The sequence below is a fragment of the Schistocerca nitens genome, chromosome 8 (assembly GCF_023898315.1).
Source record: "Schistocerca nitens isolate TAMUIC-IGC-003100 chromosome 8, iqSchNite1.1, whole genome shotgun sequence".
Lineage (NCBI taxonomy): Eukaryota > Metazoa > Arthropoda > Insecta > Orthoptera > Acrididae > Schistocerca > Schistocerca nitens.
In genome coordinates, this window is record NC_064621.1 from 347,857,296 (window position 1) to 347,873,554 (window position 16,259).

At 43.8% G+C, this 16,259-nt stretch overlaps 1 protein-coding gene across 10 annotated transcripts in view; it reads right to left on the bottom strand.

Moving 5' to 3' along the window:
* Window positions 1-16,259, bottom strand: part of LOC126198547 (brachyurin-like) — a 443,832-nt gene that overhangs the window by 208,159 nt on the left and 219,414 nt on the right. For 4 of the 10 annotated variants that reach the window (XM_049934964.1, XM_049934961.1, XM_049934959.1 and 1 more), the window contains exon 2: window positions 83-155. The exons of the other annotated variants lie outside the window; for them this stretch is intronic. In XM_049934964.1, the coding sequence (XP_049790921.1) occupies window positions 83-155 (73 nt within the window). The remainder of the gene's footprint in view (window positions 1-82; window positions 156-16,259) is intronic. 10 annotated transcript variants of the gene reach the window in all.

Below are 16,259 nucleotides of genomic sequence, written 5' to 3' on the forward strand. Positions count from 1 at the left end.
CTCCGTTTCAGAAAGTCTTTCGTCTTCCCCCAGTATCAGGTGCGAGTTTACAATCTAGTGTAACACAGTGTTCTGTACTTACCACCCTTGAGGACTTTGACGGGCACTGAAACGTGCTGCCTCATAGGCTTGACGTCACTCCAGTTCACCGCAGCCTGCAAGAGACAAGAAGACGTCGATTAGTGTTGGCAGTTTGTATGAAAAAAGTGCTTTGATAACAATAAGCAGCACAAAATTATATGACACAGGGTGAATACAGCTAAGTGATAAACACGTAGGACTATTCTTAATATGTAGATTGGGCCATAAGGAATGGCCTCACCTGATAATATTCAGACTAGACGACATTAGAAGCAAAATTATCTATGTGAATAAGGTTTCGTAACATTCCAGACGTGTTTATATTAGAACAACTGTATGAACACAACGTTCTTTACACTGAAGGAGCGAGAGAGGTGGTGCAGTGATGAGGCACCAGATCAGCATTAGCGAAGACGGCCTTTCAAATACTCGTCTATTCATACAGATTTAGGCTTTCAATAGCATCCCGAGATGGCTTAAGCCAACTACTAGAATGGTGGCTTTGGAAAGGATTCGGCTGATTTACTTCCTCAACGTGAGCTTGTACTGCCGGCCTTTGTGGATGAGCGGTTCTAGGCGGTTCAGTCCGGAACCGCGCTGCTGCTACGGTCGCAGGTTCGAATCCTGCCTCGGGCATGGATGTGTGTGTTGTCCTTAGGTTAGTTAGATTTAAGTAGTTCTAAGTCTGAGGGACTGATGGCCTCAGATATTAAGTCCCATAGTGCTTAGAGCCATTTTAACCATTTTGAACAAGCTTGTACTCTGTCACCAACGACTTCATCGTCGACGGGGGATTAAATCCTAATCTTCCCTGTTTCTTTAACTAACAACATCCGGTTCGTTTTCGACGTACACTATCTGTCCCAAAGTATCTATACACATTTTAGTGGACATTAATATGGGCTGTGTGCACCCTTCGCCTTTATGAAGGCTCAGACTCTGCATGGCACCCGAATCTTCCTCAAGAGCTGAAACCAGAGAAGGTAGTGATCTTGGACCGTGGGATCTGGAGCGAAGTCGACGTCGTAACTCATTTCAAAGGTTTTCTACTGGGTTCGGGTTCGGATTGTGGGCAGGCGAGTCCATTTCAGAAATGTTATTGTCCACAAACTATTGACTCGCAGATGCTGCTTTACGAAAGGGACCATTACATTTACATATATATTCCGCAAGCCACCATACGGTGCATGGCGAGGGATACGTTATATCACTACTAATAATTTCCCTTCCAGTTCCACTCGCAAACAGAGAGGGGGAAAACGACCGACTACATGCTTCCGTACGAGCCCTAATTTCCCTTATCTTCGTGGTTCTTACGCGAAGCGTACGATGGCGGCAGTACGACGATTCTGCAGTCAGCTTCAAATGCCGGTTGTCTAAATTTTCTCAATAGCATTTCTCGAAAAGAACGTCATCTTCCCTCCATGGATCCCCATTCCAGTTCCCAAAGCACCTTTGTAAACTTGCGTGCTGATCGAACCTACCAGAACCAATCTACAAGTAGCACCTCACTACTGAATAGCTTTGATCTCTTCCTTCGATCCGATCTCGTGGGGATACTAAACACTCGAACGGATCGCACTAGTGTACCATACTCGGTCTCCTTTACAGATGAGCCACACTCTCCTAAAACTCTCACAATAAATCGTAGGCAACCATTTCCCACTACAATCCATCCATGCTCGTTACATTTCATATCACTTTGCAACGTTACGCCTAGATATTTTTTCGACGTGACTATGTCAAGTAACACATTAATTATGCTGTATTCGATTATTTCTCCTGCTCACCTGCATTAACCTCCATTTTCCTACATTAAGAGGTAGCTGCCATTCGTAACACCAAATAAAATTTTGGTTTCAGTGGTCTTGTATCCTCCTACAGTCACTGAAGGACGACGTCTTCCCATACATCACCAGGAAACAGCAGGAGATTGCTGCTCACACTGTCCCTCAGACCATTATATATATAGAGAATAACAGCAGTCCTACCACACTTCCGTGCGACACTCCAGACGATGCCTTTTTCTCTGGGTCCTATAACTTGAGAAATCTTCAAGCCACTGACATACCTGGAAACCTATTCAGTACTGTCATCCTGATACAGTCACCGCCTCCGAATTGCTCTTCTACTGTACACAGTACACAGTGGTGTAAAATGTCTTCATATCTTTCCGCAATTAGCGTTTTCTTAAGCGAAAGACGACGCTCCTACCTAAGACACGAAAAACACCCTCGTACCGCCATTCTGTAACACCATCTTTACCGTTCTCGAAGGATCCCGCAAACTCAAACCCTTCCATCGGATTACCACAGCGTACAGCATGATTCACCACTCCAAATCCCTCGTTTCGAGCCATCCACTGTCCAGTGACGACGCTCTTTACATCATCTTGTTGTGCGGTTCGGCCCCCGGTGCCCCCCCCCCCCCCCCCCCTCCCGAGGGAACGTCTCACACCAGTCGAATGTAACCCCTATGTTTGCGTGGTAGAGTAATAGTGGTGTACGCGTACGTGAAGAACTTGTTTGCTCAGCAATTTATTTATTTATTGTTCCGTGGGACCAAATTAAGGAGAAGTCTCCATGGTCATGGGACGAGTCAATACATGAAATTATAGCACGATATTAGAAACAGATAAAATGAAATATAAAAAAACATATTCAGGTGACAAGTCGTAAATTTAAATAAAGAAAATCAACAATGTAACACCGGAATTTGCTTAATTTTTTAGCTCTTCCAGGAACTCCTCGACAGAATAGAAGGAGTGAGCCATGAGGAAACTCTTCAGTTTAGACTTAAAAGTGTTTGGGGTACTGCTAAGATTTTTGAGTTCTTGTGGTAGCTTATTGAAAATGGATGCAGCAGAATACTGCACTCCTTTCTGCACAAGAGTCAAGGAAGTGCATTCCACATGCAGATTGGATTTCTGTCTGGTATTAACTGAGTGAAAGCTGATAACTCTTGGGAATAGGCTAATATTGCTAACAACAAACGACATTAAAGAAAATATATACTGTGAGGGCAATGTCAGAATTCCCAGACCATTGAATAGGGGTCGACAAGAGGTTCTCGAACTTACACCACATACAGCTCGAACAGCCCGTTTTTGAGCCAAAAATACCCTTTTTGAATCAGAAGAATTACCCCAAAAAATAATACCATACGCCATAAGCGTATGGAAATATGCGAAGTAGACTACTTTTCGTTTTGAAGTGTCACTTATTTCAGATATTGTTCTAATGGTAAATAAAGCAGCATTTAGTTTCTGAACAAGATCCTGAACATGGGCTTTCCACAACAGCTTACTATCTATCCGAACTCCTAGGAACTTGAACTGTTCCGTCTCGCTTATAATATGCCCATTCTGTCTGATCAAAATATCGGTTCCTGTTGAATTGTGTGTTAGAAACTGTAAAAACTGAGTCTTACTGTGATTTAGTATCAAATTATTTTCCACAAGCCACGAACTTATTTCATGAACTACGTTATTTGATACTGTTTCAATATTACACACAAGATCCTTCGCTATCAAGCTGGTGTCATCAGCAAACAGAAATATTTTTGAATCACCTGTAATACTAGAAGGCATATCATTTATATAAATAAGAAACAGCAGTGGCCCCAGCACCAGCCCTTGGGGAACGCCCCACTTAACAGTGCCCCATTGGGACTGAACATCACTACCACTCTCAATATTGCGGAGAATTACCTTCTGCTTTCTGTTCATAAGGTAAGAGGCGAACCAATTGTAAGCTACTCCCCTTACTCCATAGTGGTCCAACTTCTGCAGTAACATTTTGTGGTCAACACAGTCAAAAGCCTTCGTTAAATCAAAGAAAACACCTAGCGTTCGCAACCTTTTATTTAATCCGTCCAAAACCTCACAGAGAAAAGAGAATATAGCATTTTCAGTTGTTAAACCAATTCTAAAACCAAACTGAACATTTGACAGCAAATTACGTGAATTTAAATGCTCCAGTAACCTTGCATATACAACCTTCTCGATAACTTTAGCAAACACCGATGGCATAGAAATAGGTCTATAATTGTCAACATTATCCCTGTCTCCCTTTTTATAAAGTGGCTTCACTACCGAGTACTTTAATCGGTCAGGAAACCGACCACTCCTAAAGGAAAAGTTACATATATGGCTAAGTACTGGGCTAACATACATAGAACAATACTTCAGTATTCTGCTAGATACCCCGTCATATCCATGAGAGTTCTTGGTCTTTAGTGATTTAATTATTAACTCAATCTCCCTCTTGTCGGTATCATGGAGGAGCATTTCAGGTAACAGTCTCGGAACACTTTTTTCTAAGAGCGCTATATGATTCCCTGTTGGGACTAGGTTTCTATTTAGTTCACCTGCTATATTCAGAAAGTGATTATTAAATACTGTACATATATGCGACTTATCAGTAACACGGACATTCCCACTACGCACTGATTCTATATCCTCGACCTGTCTCTGCAGACCAGCCACTTCCTTGACGACTGACCATACGGTTTTAATTTTATCCTGAGACTTAGCTATTCTATCTGCATACCACATACTTTTTGCCTTCCTAATAACATTTTTAAGCACCTTACAATACTGTTTGTAATGGGCTGCTGCATTTAGATTTTGACTGTTTCTAACGTTTTGATATAATTGCCACTTTGTTCTACAAGATATTCTTATCCCTCTAGTCAGCCAACCAGGCTGCCTGTTTGTGCTAGTACCCTGTTTTGAACGTTCTAACGGAAGGCAACTTTCAAAGAGCACGAGAAAAGTCTTGAGAAAAGCATTATATTTATCGTCTACTGTATCAGCGCTATAAACATCTTGCCACTCTAGTTCCTTGATAAGGTTTACAAAGGTCTCTACAGCAACTGGATCAGGTTTCCTAAACAGCTGATGACTACGTTTAACACGTGTTGCAGCACAAAAATCTTTTAGAGTTATAGTGTAGTTTAGGCGGAATAAGGGGATACACGTAACGTGTATCCACAGGACATGTGGCCTGTAATTGAAGAAGTGTCGTGACGATCTCTCCATTGGCAAAAGATTTCGCAACAGTCCCCCATTCGGATCTCCGGGAGGGGACTGCCAAGGGGGAGGTTACCATGAGAAAAAGATTGAATAATCAACGAAAGGATAACGTTCTACGAGTCGGGGCGTGGAATGTCAGAAGCTTGAACGTGGTAGGGAAACTAGAAAATCTGAAAAGGGAAATGCAAAGGCTCAATCTAGATATAGTAGGGGTCAGTGAAGTGAAGTGGAAGGAAGACAAGGATTTCTGGTCAGATGAGTATCGGGTAATATCAACAGCAGCAGAAAATGGTATAACAGGTGTAGGTTTCGTTACGAATTGGAAGGTAGGGCAGAGGGTGTGTTACTGTGAACAGTTCAGTGACCGGGTTGTTCTAATCAGAATCGACAGCAGACCAACACCGATAACGATAGTTCAGGTATACATGTCGACGTCGCAAGCTGATGATGAACAGATAGAGAAAGTGTATGAGGATATTGAAAGGGTAATGCAGTATGTAATGGGGGACGAAAATCTAATAGTCATGGGCGACTGGAATGCAGTTGTAGGGGAAGGAGTAGAAGAAAAGGTTACAGGAGAATATGGGCTTGGGACAAGGAATGTAAGAGGAGAAAGACTAATTGAGTTCTGTAACAAGTTTCAGCTAGTAATAGCGAATACCTTGTTCAAGAATCACAAGAGGAGGAGGTATACTTGAAAAGGCCGGGAGATACGGGAAGATTTCAATTAGATTACATCATGGTCAGACAGGGATTCCGAAATCAGATACTGGATTGTAAGGCATACCCAGGAGCAGATATAGACTCAGATCACAATATAGTAGTGATGAAGAGTAGGCTGAAGTTCAAGACATTAGTCAGGAAGAATCAATACGCAAAGAAGTGGGATACGGAAGTACTAAGGAATGACGAGATACGTTTGAAGTTCTCTAACGCTATAGATACAGCAATAAGGAATAGCGCAGTAGGCAGTACAGTTGAAGAGGAATGGACATCTCTAAAAGGGGCTATCACACAAGTTGGGAAGGAAAACATAGGTACAAAGAAGGTAGCTGCGAAGAAACCATGGATAACAGAAGAAATACTTCAGTTGATTGATGAAAGGAGGAAGTACAAACATGTTCCGTGAAAATCAGGAATACAGAAATGCAAGTCGCTGAGGAATGAAATAAATAGGAAGTGCAGGGAAGCTAAGACGAAATGGCTGCAGGAAAAATGTGAAGACATCGAAAAAGATATGATTGTCGGAAGGACAGACTCAGTATACAGGGAAGTCAAAACAACCTTTGGTGACATTAAAAGCAACGGTGGTAACACTAAGAGTGCAACGGGAATTCCACTGTTAAATGCAGAGGAGAGAGCAGATAGGTGGAAAGAATACATTGAAAGCCTCTATGAGGGTGAAGATTTGTCTGATGTGATAGAAGAAGAAACAGGAGTCGATTTAGAAGAGACAGGGGATCCAGATTAGAATCGGAATTTAAAAGAGCTTTGCAGGACTTACGGTCAAATAAGGCAGAAGGGATAGATAACATTCCATCAGAATTTCTAAAATCATTGGAGGAAGTGGCAACAAAACGACTATTCACGTTGGTGTGTAGAATATATGAGTCTGGCGACATACCATCTGACTTTCGGAAAAGCATCATCCACACAATTCCGAAGACGGCAAGACCTGACAAGTGCGAGAATTATCGCACAATCAGCTCAACAGCTCATGCATCGAAGCTGCTTACAAGAATAATATACAGAAGAATGGAAAAGAAAATTGAGAATGAACTAGGTGACGATCAGTTTGGCTTTAGGAAAAGTAAAGGGGCGAGAGAGGCAATTCTAACGTTACGGCTAATAATGGAAGCAAGACTAAAGAAAAATCAGGACACTTTCATAGGATTTGTCGACCTGGAAAAAGCGTTCGACAATATAAAATGGTGCAAGCTGTTCGAGATTCTGAAAAAAGTAGGGGTAAGCTATAGGGAGAGACGGGTCATATACAATATGTATAGCAGCCAAGAGGGAATAATAAGAGTGTACGATCAAGAACGAAGTGCTCGTATTAAGAAGGGTGTAAGACAAGGCTGTAGCCTTTCGCCCCTACTCTTCAATCTGTACATCGAGGAAGCAATGATGGAAATAAAAGAAAGGTTCAGGAGTGGAATTAAAATACAAGGTGAAAGGATATCAATGATACGATTCGCTGATGACATTGCTATCCTGACTGAAAGTGAAGAAGAATTAAATGATCTGCGGAACGGAATCAACAGTCTAATGAGTATACAGTATGGTTTGAGAGTAAATCGGAGAAAGGCGAAGGTAATGAGAAGTAGTAGAAATGAGAACAGCGAGAAACTTAACATCAGGATTGATGGTCACGAAGTCAATGAAGTTAAGGAATTCTGCTACCTAGGCAGTAAAATAACCAATGACGGACGGAGCACGGAGGACATCAAAAGCAGACTCGCTATGGCAAAAAAGGCATTTCTGGCCAAGAGAAGTCTACTAATATCAAATACCGGCCTTAATTTGAGGAAGAAATTTCGGAGGATGTACGTCTGGAGTACAGCATTGTATGGTAGTGAAACATGGGCTGTGGGAAAACTGGAGCAAAAGAGAATCGAAGCATTTGAGATGTGGTGCTATAGACGAAAGTTGAAAATTAGGTGGACTGATAAGGTAAGGAATGAGGAGGTTCTACGCAGAATCGGAGAGGAAAGGAATATGTGGAAAACACTGATAAGGAGAAGGGACAGGATGATAGGACATGTGCTAAGACATGAGGAAATGACTTCCATGGTACTAGAGGGAGCTGTAGAGGGCAAAAACTGTAGAGGAAGACAGAGATTGGAATACGTCAAGCAAATAATTGAGGACGTAGGTTGCAAGTGCTACTCTGAGATGAAGAGGTTAGCACAGGAAAGGAATTCGTGGCGGGCCGCATCAAACCAGTCAGTAGACTGATGACCAAAAAAAAGGGGAACCAGCCCGCATTCGCCAAGGCAGATGGAAAACCGCCTAAAAACCATCCATAGACTGCCGGCCGGGGTGGCCGAGCTGTTCTAGGCGCTACAGTCTGGAACCGCGCGACCGCTACGGTCGCAGTTTCGGATCCTACCTCGGGCATGGATGTGTGTGATGTCCTTAGGTTAGTTAGGTTTAAGTACTTCTAAGTTCTAGGGGACTGATTACCTCAGAAGTTAAGTCCCATAGTGCTCAGAGCCATTTGAGCCAACCATAGACTGGCCGGCTCACGGCACCTCGACACAAGTCCGACGGGCGGATTCGTGCCGGGTACTAGGCGCTCCTTCCAATCCGGAAAGCCGTGCGTTACATCGCTCGGCTAACCGGGCGGGCTGTCAACGGAATACTCCCTGCTTCGTTTCACACTTTATGATCCGCCTCTCTAGACATCTTGTGCTCAGTTCCGCTTGCGTAGGCGTGTCCGGATACTTTTGATAAGATAGTTTATATTACATTAAGGACGGATGAATAAGGAGATGTAACATAACAGATATTTGCTACTGAGGCTTGGCCAAAAGTAGCCGAAACGCACGTGTAAACAAAACACACAAGATTTATTTTCTTAGGTAACATGTTGAAGGTACCGTGTTTGTACGGCAAAATAGATCTTATAGCAGCTTTCAACTACAGAGTTGATGACACGTTTTTGTTTCTTACAGCTACCGGTTACCACCATTATGTTAATAACCAGATCGTTGCACTACATTTACATGGGGACCTACGAATCAGCTCTTGAAATTTTACAGTGCGGCGGCATGCCACAGCGAAAAACAATTTTGATCTCAGAACTACGCGAAATGAAAATAAAACTCAAGGAGAAACGAAAGTTAAAAGCACAGGACAAATGTATGGTCCAGTATAATGTTCCCTATTTTCCGTGTAGCGCGAAAAATGCGGTTTGATGAGGGAGGAGTAGCAGACGTTTAACTTCCCGCCGACAGTGAGGTCAGTAGAGACGGAGCACAGGTTCGAATTATGGGTGGGTGGAGAAGGACAGCGGCCGTGCCTTTTCGAAGGAACAATCCCGGCATCTGCCTTAAGCGATTTACGGAAATCACATAAAACATAAGTCAGGACAGCCGGAAGCGGTTTTTAACCGTCGTCCCCCTAATGCGAGTTCAGAGTGTCAACCACTGCGCTATCCTTCTCAGTAATGCCGTTGATACATTTACCACTTTAGTGAGTGCTTTTGCCAACAGAACCACAAACGTTCCGAGACACTGGGCTGCCAGTCTCACATGGTTACTGAACGACCTGTTCTCACACTAGCAGCGCCTGTTCTAAAATGCACTGACAGCACAGAGAGACACTACAGAGTAAAGACGTTCATTATTTACTTTGGGCATCAGACACAGCTGGGAAGAGGTGACAGTTAAGTTGCGGTAAGGGTGTCAACGGCATACATGGATCTATTCGGAAACTGCTAGTTTTCAGAGATAACTGGGACAGTTCACTGTAAGTACTCGGGCCATACATTTTTCTTGTTGTTTTTAACTTGAGTTAATTTTTTTATTTTTATTTCCATCTATAGTATTTCACAGTTCAAAATTGCTCTCCACACAAGGGCGCCATGTCACTGTAAACATTCAACAGCTGATAACAGCAATACAGCCATCTGATAAAGAAAAACATGTTCATAACCAATAGTTATAAAAAACCATAAAATATTTGCAAAATGTGTCGTCAACTTAGTACGTGCTAGCTGTGATTGTTGTTGAGGTCTACAGTATGAAGACTGTTTTGATGTAGCTCTTGAATCTCCATCCCTATGTGGCTATACAACCATTTTAAACTGCTTACTGTAGTCTAGCCCCAGACTTTCTCTACAATTTTATTCCCAGCACTTCTCTCCATTACTGAATTGATGATTCTTTGAAGTCAGGATGTATCCTATCACCCGACCCCCTTTTTTAGACAAATTGTGCTCTAAATTTCTTTTTTCCCCATTTAGATTTAGTATCGTTTTGTTAGCCTTTCGACCTACCCATCTATTCCTCAGCCATCTCCTGTAGCAGCACATTTCAAACGCTTCTAATCTTTTGTTGTTTAAACTGCTTATCGTCCACATTTCACTTCCATGTAGCATTATACTTCACACAAAAACCTTAACTCAAATTCTTATTCGACGTTAATAGATCTCTCTTTCTTCAGAACTGTTTTCCTTGCTTTTACCAATTTTTATTTTTTGTACTTTCTATACCGTCCAAATAGAAAAACTCCTGTACTACTTTCAGTGCCTCATCCCCTTATCAAGTTCTGTCACAATTGCCTAATTTAATCTGCCTGCATCCCACTATGCTCGTCACTTTTGCTGACGTTTATTTTAGACCGTCTTTTCAAGACTCTATCAATTCCATTACCCACTCTGACGGAATAATAATGCGATCGGTAGACCTCAAACAGTTAATTTCTCGTCCCTGGACATTAATTCCCTTTTCCAAATTTTCCTTGGTTTCTTCACCACTTGCCCGATGTGCAGACTGAATAGCGTGGTAACTGATATTATACGTATTATAAAAGAGACGTAAGTACTATGTAATTTCGCCACTATTATCCACTCTGAACTTGTAAACTAGGTATGAAATGCTGTGTTCATAAAGATGATGTGTGTGGTACTGTCCAGAGATCGCGGTACCACAGCGAAGTCAGCAACAAGAATCGATGCCACCGATACATGCGGGGGCTCGCTACAATTCGCAAAAACCAATAGGAGGCCCTCCTAAAGACCACGACTCTCCCCCAATACCGCAGCGCCCTCACATTGTGGTCAAAATAGTGTTGAGCATCCAAGAACTCGGTCCCAGTCGAGACCTCAGCTTCAGCAGTCAGCGGTTGTGATGTTTCAGATGGAGATACACTTTTGTCAAGGTTGAACGTTGTACTTCAGGAGCACAGTTTGTGATAGATTGCATCAAGTAATTTTTTGTTTGTTCATCACAATTGTAGATTATTTAGTACTTGTGTGGCAAATATTTTATGTGATAAAGTGAACTAATACTTCATGTGTTCTAGTGTTATGAGCCTCCTCGCGGAGCAATCAAAGAACCCGCAGTTGTGGACGGACGATTCTATTTATTTGACGCATAAGTTGATAACGTTTTTGCTTTTCACATTAGTATTCCGGCTGATATGGGTTTATTTAACGATTTTAATTTTTTATTTGTAGTTCACTGTTGCCATTTTGGTTTATATATTGTCATTTTTTCATTTGGAGATAGTGAGTTGAGATGTGCACGCTAGAAAATGGAGTACCAAATGGAGAAATCAGAACATTTCCGACATATTCTTCTATTTGAGCTGTATAGAGGGGTGACAGCAGCGGAGGCAGCTAATAACATTTGCGCTGTGTATAGGGATAATGCTGTTGGACAGAGCAAGGCAAGAAAATGTTTTTCTCGTTTAAAAAAAAAATGTTAAAATGTGTGTGAAATCTTATGGGACTTAACTGCTAAGGTCATCAGTGCCTAAGCTTACACACTACTTAACCTAAATTATCCTAAGGAAAAACGCATACACCAATGCCCGAGGGAGGACTCGAACCTCCGCCGGGACCAGCCGCACAGTCCATGACTGCAACGCCTCAGACCACTCGGCTAATCCCACGCGGCTTTTCTCGTTTTAAGCAGAACAGTTTTGACATTAGTGATTTTCCACGTTCAGGAAGATCTTCCGGATTTGATGAAGATCGCTTAAACGCATTAATCCACAATCATCCACATAATTGTACTTGAAAACTGTCAGATGTGATGAAGTGTGATCATTCCACCATCGTCAAACATTTTCATACAATGGAGGAGATCTAAATCTCAAAATCAGAAAAGTCAGAGGGTGGCCATACGTGCACCTGTTCTTGCTCGTCAACTAGTTCATGAAAAACTCCGAACATTCCTGTCCTGTATCGTTTCTGGTGACGAGAAATGGTGTCTTCATGCTAAGTAAAAGAAAGGGATGATTAAGCCCAAACAAAGCAGGAACTCCCTGTACAAAGACGTGCATGCATCCACAAATGTAATACACTCCTGGAAATGGAAAAAAGAACACATTGACACCGGTGTGTCAGACCCACCATACTTGCTCCGGACACTGCGAGAGGGCTGTACAAGCAATGATCACACGCACGGCACAGCGGACACACCAGGAACCGCGGTGTTGGCCGTCGAATGGCGCTAGCTGCGCAGCATTTGTGCACCGCCGCCGTCAGTGTCAGCCAGTTTGCCGTGGCATACGGAGCTCCATCGCAGTCTTTAACACTGGTAGCATGCCGCGACAGCGTGGACGTGAACCGTATGTGCAGTTGACGGACTTTGAGCGAGGGCGTATAGTGGGCATGCGGGAGGCCGGGTGGACGTACCGCCGAATTGCTCAACACGTGGGGCGTGAGGTGTCCACAGTACATCGATGTTGTCGCCAGTGGTCGGCGGAAGGTGCACGTGCCCGTCGACCTGGGACCGGACCGCAGCGACGCACGGATGCACGCCAAGACCGTAGGATCCTACGCAGTGCCGTAGGGGACCGCACCGCCACTTCCCAGCAAATTAGGGACACTGTTGCTCCTGGGGTATCGGCGAGGACCATTCGCAACCGTCTCCATGACGCTGGGCTACGGTCCCGCACACCGTTAGGCCGTCTTCCGCTCACGCCCCAACATCGTGCAGCCCGCCTCCAGTGGTGTCGCGACAGGCGTGAATGGAGGGACGAATGGAGACGTGTCGTCTTCAGCGATGAGAGTCGCTTCTGCCTTGGTGCCAATGATGGTCGTATGCGTGTTTGGCGCCGTGCAGGTGAGCGCCACAATCAGGACTGCATACGACCGAGGCACACAGGGCCAACACCCGGCATCATGGTGTGGGGAGCGATCTCCTACACTGGCCGTACACCACTGGTGATCGTCGAGGGGACACTGAATAGTGCACGGTACATCCAAACCGTCATCGAACCCATCGTTCTACCATTCCTAGACCGGCAAGGGAACTTGCTGTTCCAACAGGACAATGCACGTCCGCATGTATCCCGTGCCACCCAACGTGCTCTAGAAGGTGTAAGTCAACTACCCTGGCCAGCAAGATCTCCGGATCTGTCCCCCATTGAGCATGTTTGGGACTGGATGAAGCGTCGTCTCACGCGGTCTGCACGTCCAGCACGAACGCTGGTGCAGCTGAGGCGCCAGGTGGAAATGGCATGGCAAGCCGTTCCACAGGACTACATCCAGCATCTCTACGATCGTCTCCATGGGAGAATAGCAGCCTGCATTGCTGCGAAAGGTGGATATACACTGTACTAGTGCCGACATTGTGCATGCTCTGTTGCCTGTGTCTATGTGCCTGTGGTTCTGTCAGTGTGATCATGTGATGTATCTGACCCCAGGAATGTGTCAATAAAGTTTCCCCTTCCTGGGACAATGAATTCACGGTGTTCTTATTTCAATTTCCAGGAGTGTATTATTCATCTGGTGGAATAGTGACAGTGTGGTGTACTACGAATTGCTTCCGCCACGGGTAATCATCCCTACTGACATTTATTGTCAACAACTGAGACGTCTTGCAGACTCAATACAGGAACAACGACCAGGAAGTCTGCGCAAAGTGATGCTACTCCACGATAATGCACGCTCGCAACATGGTAGACTGACAAAAAACGCTAAAGAGGATCTGGTTGGTAGGTCATTTCGCATCAACTTTATTCACGTTGCTCCCTCAGATTTTTTCCTTTTCCGATCTCTAACGGACGACTAGGGAATTTCCTTTCCAGATGAAAATGAGCTCCGAAAGTGGTTCCACGAGTTCTTCGTCTCAGAATCACGTGATTTCTACGGTCACGGAATCGAAAAGTTAGCGTTGGAAGACTGTTGCAGGCAGTGAAGGAGAATATGCACTACTGGCCATTAAAATTGTTACACCAAGAAGAAATGCAGATGATAAATGGGTATTCATTAGACAAATATATTATACAACAACTGACATGTGATTACATTTTCACGCAATTTGGGCAGCAGTCGAACATTTCCTGTATCCTGAGAAATCAGTACCCAGAACAACCACCCCTGGCCGTAATAACGGCCTTAATACACCTGTGCATTGAGTCAAACAGAGCTTGGATGGCGTGTACAGGTGCAGCTGCCCATGCATCTTCAACACGATACCACAGTTCATCAAGAGTAGTGACTGGCCTATTCTGATGAGCCAGTTGCTCGGCCACCATTCACCAGACGTTTTCAATTGGTGAGAGATCTGGAGAATGTGCGGGCCAGGGCAGCAGTCGAACATTTCCTGTATCCAGAAAGTCCCGTACAGGCCCTGCAACATGCGGTCGTGCATTCTACATCTACATCTACATCTATACTCCGCGAGCCACCTTACGGTGTGTGGCGGAGGGTACTTATTGTACCACTATCTGATCCCCCCTTCCCTGTTCCATTCACGAATTGTGCGTGGGAAGAACGACTGCTTGTAAGTCTCCGTATTTGCTCTAATTTCTCGGATCTTTTCGTTGTGATCATTACGCGAGATATATGTGGGCGGTAGTAATATGTTGCCCATCTCTTCCCGGAATGTGCTCTCTCGTAATTTCGATAATAAACCTCTCCGTATTGCGTAACGCCTTTCTTGAAGTGTCCGCCACTGGAGCTTGTTCAGCATCTCCGTAACGCTCTCGCGCTGACTAAATGTCCCCATGACGAATCGCGCTGCTTTTCGCTGGATCATGTCTATCTCTTCTATTAATCCAACCTGGTAAGGGTCCCATACTGATGAGCAATACTCAAGAATCGGACGAACAAGCGTTTTGTAAGCTACTTCTTTCGTCGATGAGTCACATTTTCTTAGAATTCTTCCTATGAATCTCAACCTGGCGCCTGCTTTTCCCACTATTTGTTTTATGTGATCATTCCACTTCAGATCGCTCCGGATAGTAACTCCTAAGTATTTTACGGTCGTTACCGCTTCCAATGATTTACCACCTATGGCATAATCGTACTGGAATGGATTTCTGCCCCTATGTATGCGCATTATATTACATTTATCTACGTTTAGGGAAAGCTGCCAGCTGTCGCACCATTCATTAATCCTCTGCAGGTCTTCCTGGAGTACGTACGAGTCTTCTGATGTTGCTACTTTCTTGTAGACAACCGTGTCATCTGCAAATAGCCTCACGGAGCTACCGATGTTGTCAACTAAGTCATTTATGTATATTGTAAACAATAAAGGTCCTATCACGCTTCCTTGCGGTACTCCCGAAATTACCTCTACATCTGCAGATTTTGAACCGTTAAGAATGACATGTTGTGTTCTTTCTTCTAGGAAATCCTGAATCCAATCACAAACCTGGTCCGATATTCCGTAAGCTCGTATTTTTTTCACTAAACGTAAGTGCGGAACCGTATCAAATGCCTTCCTGAAGTCCAGGAATACGGCATCAATCTGCTCGCCAGTGTCTACGGCACTGTGAATTTCTTGGACAAATAGGGCGAGCTGAGTTTCACATGATCTCTGTTTGCGGAATCCATGTTGGTTATGATGAAGGAGATTTGTATTATCTAAGAACGTCATAATACGAGAACATAAAACATGTTCCATTATTCTACAACAGATTGACGTAAGCGAAATAGGCCTATAATTATTCGCATCTGATTTATGACCCTTCTTGAAAATGGGAACGACCTGCGCTTTCTTCCAGTCGCTAGGTACTTTACGTTCTTCCAGAGATCTACGATAAATTGCTGATAGAAAGGGGGCAAGTTCTTTAGCATAATCACTGTAGAATCTTACGGGTATCTCGTCTGGTCCGGAAGCTTTTCCGCTACTAAGTGATAGCAGTTGTTTTTCAATTCCGATATCGTTTATTTCAATATTTTCCATTTTGGCGTCCGTGCGACGGCTGAAGTCAGGGACCGTGTTACGATTTTCCGCAGTGAAACAGTTTCGGAACACTGAATTCAGTATTTCTGCCTTTCTTCGGTCGTCCTCTGTTTCGGTGCCATCGTGGTCAACGAGTGACTGAATAGGGGATTTAGATCCGCTTACCGATTTTACATATGACCAAAACTTTTTAGGGTTCTTTTTTAGATTGTTTGCCAATGTTTTATGTTCGAATTCGTTGAATGCTTCTCTCATTGCTCTCTTTACGCTCT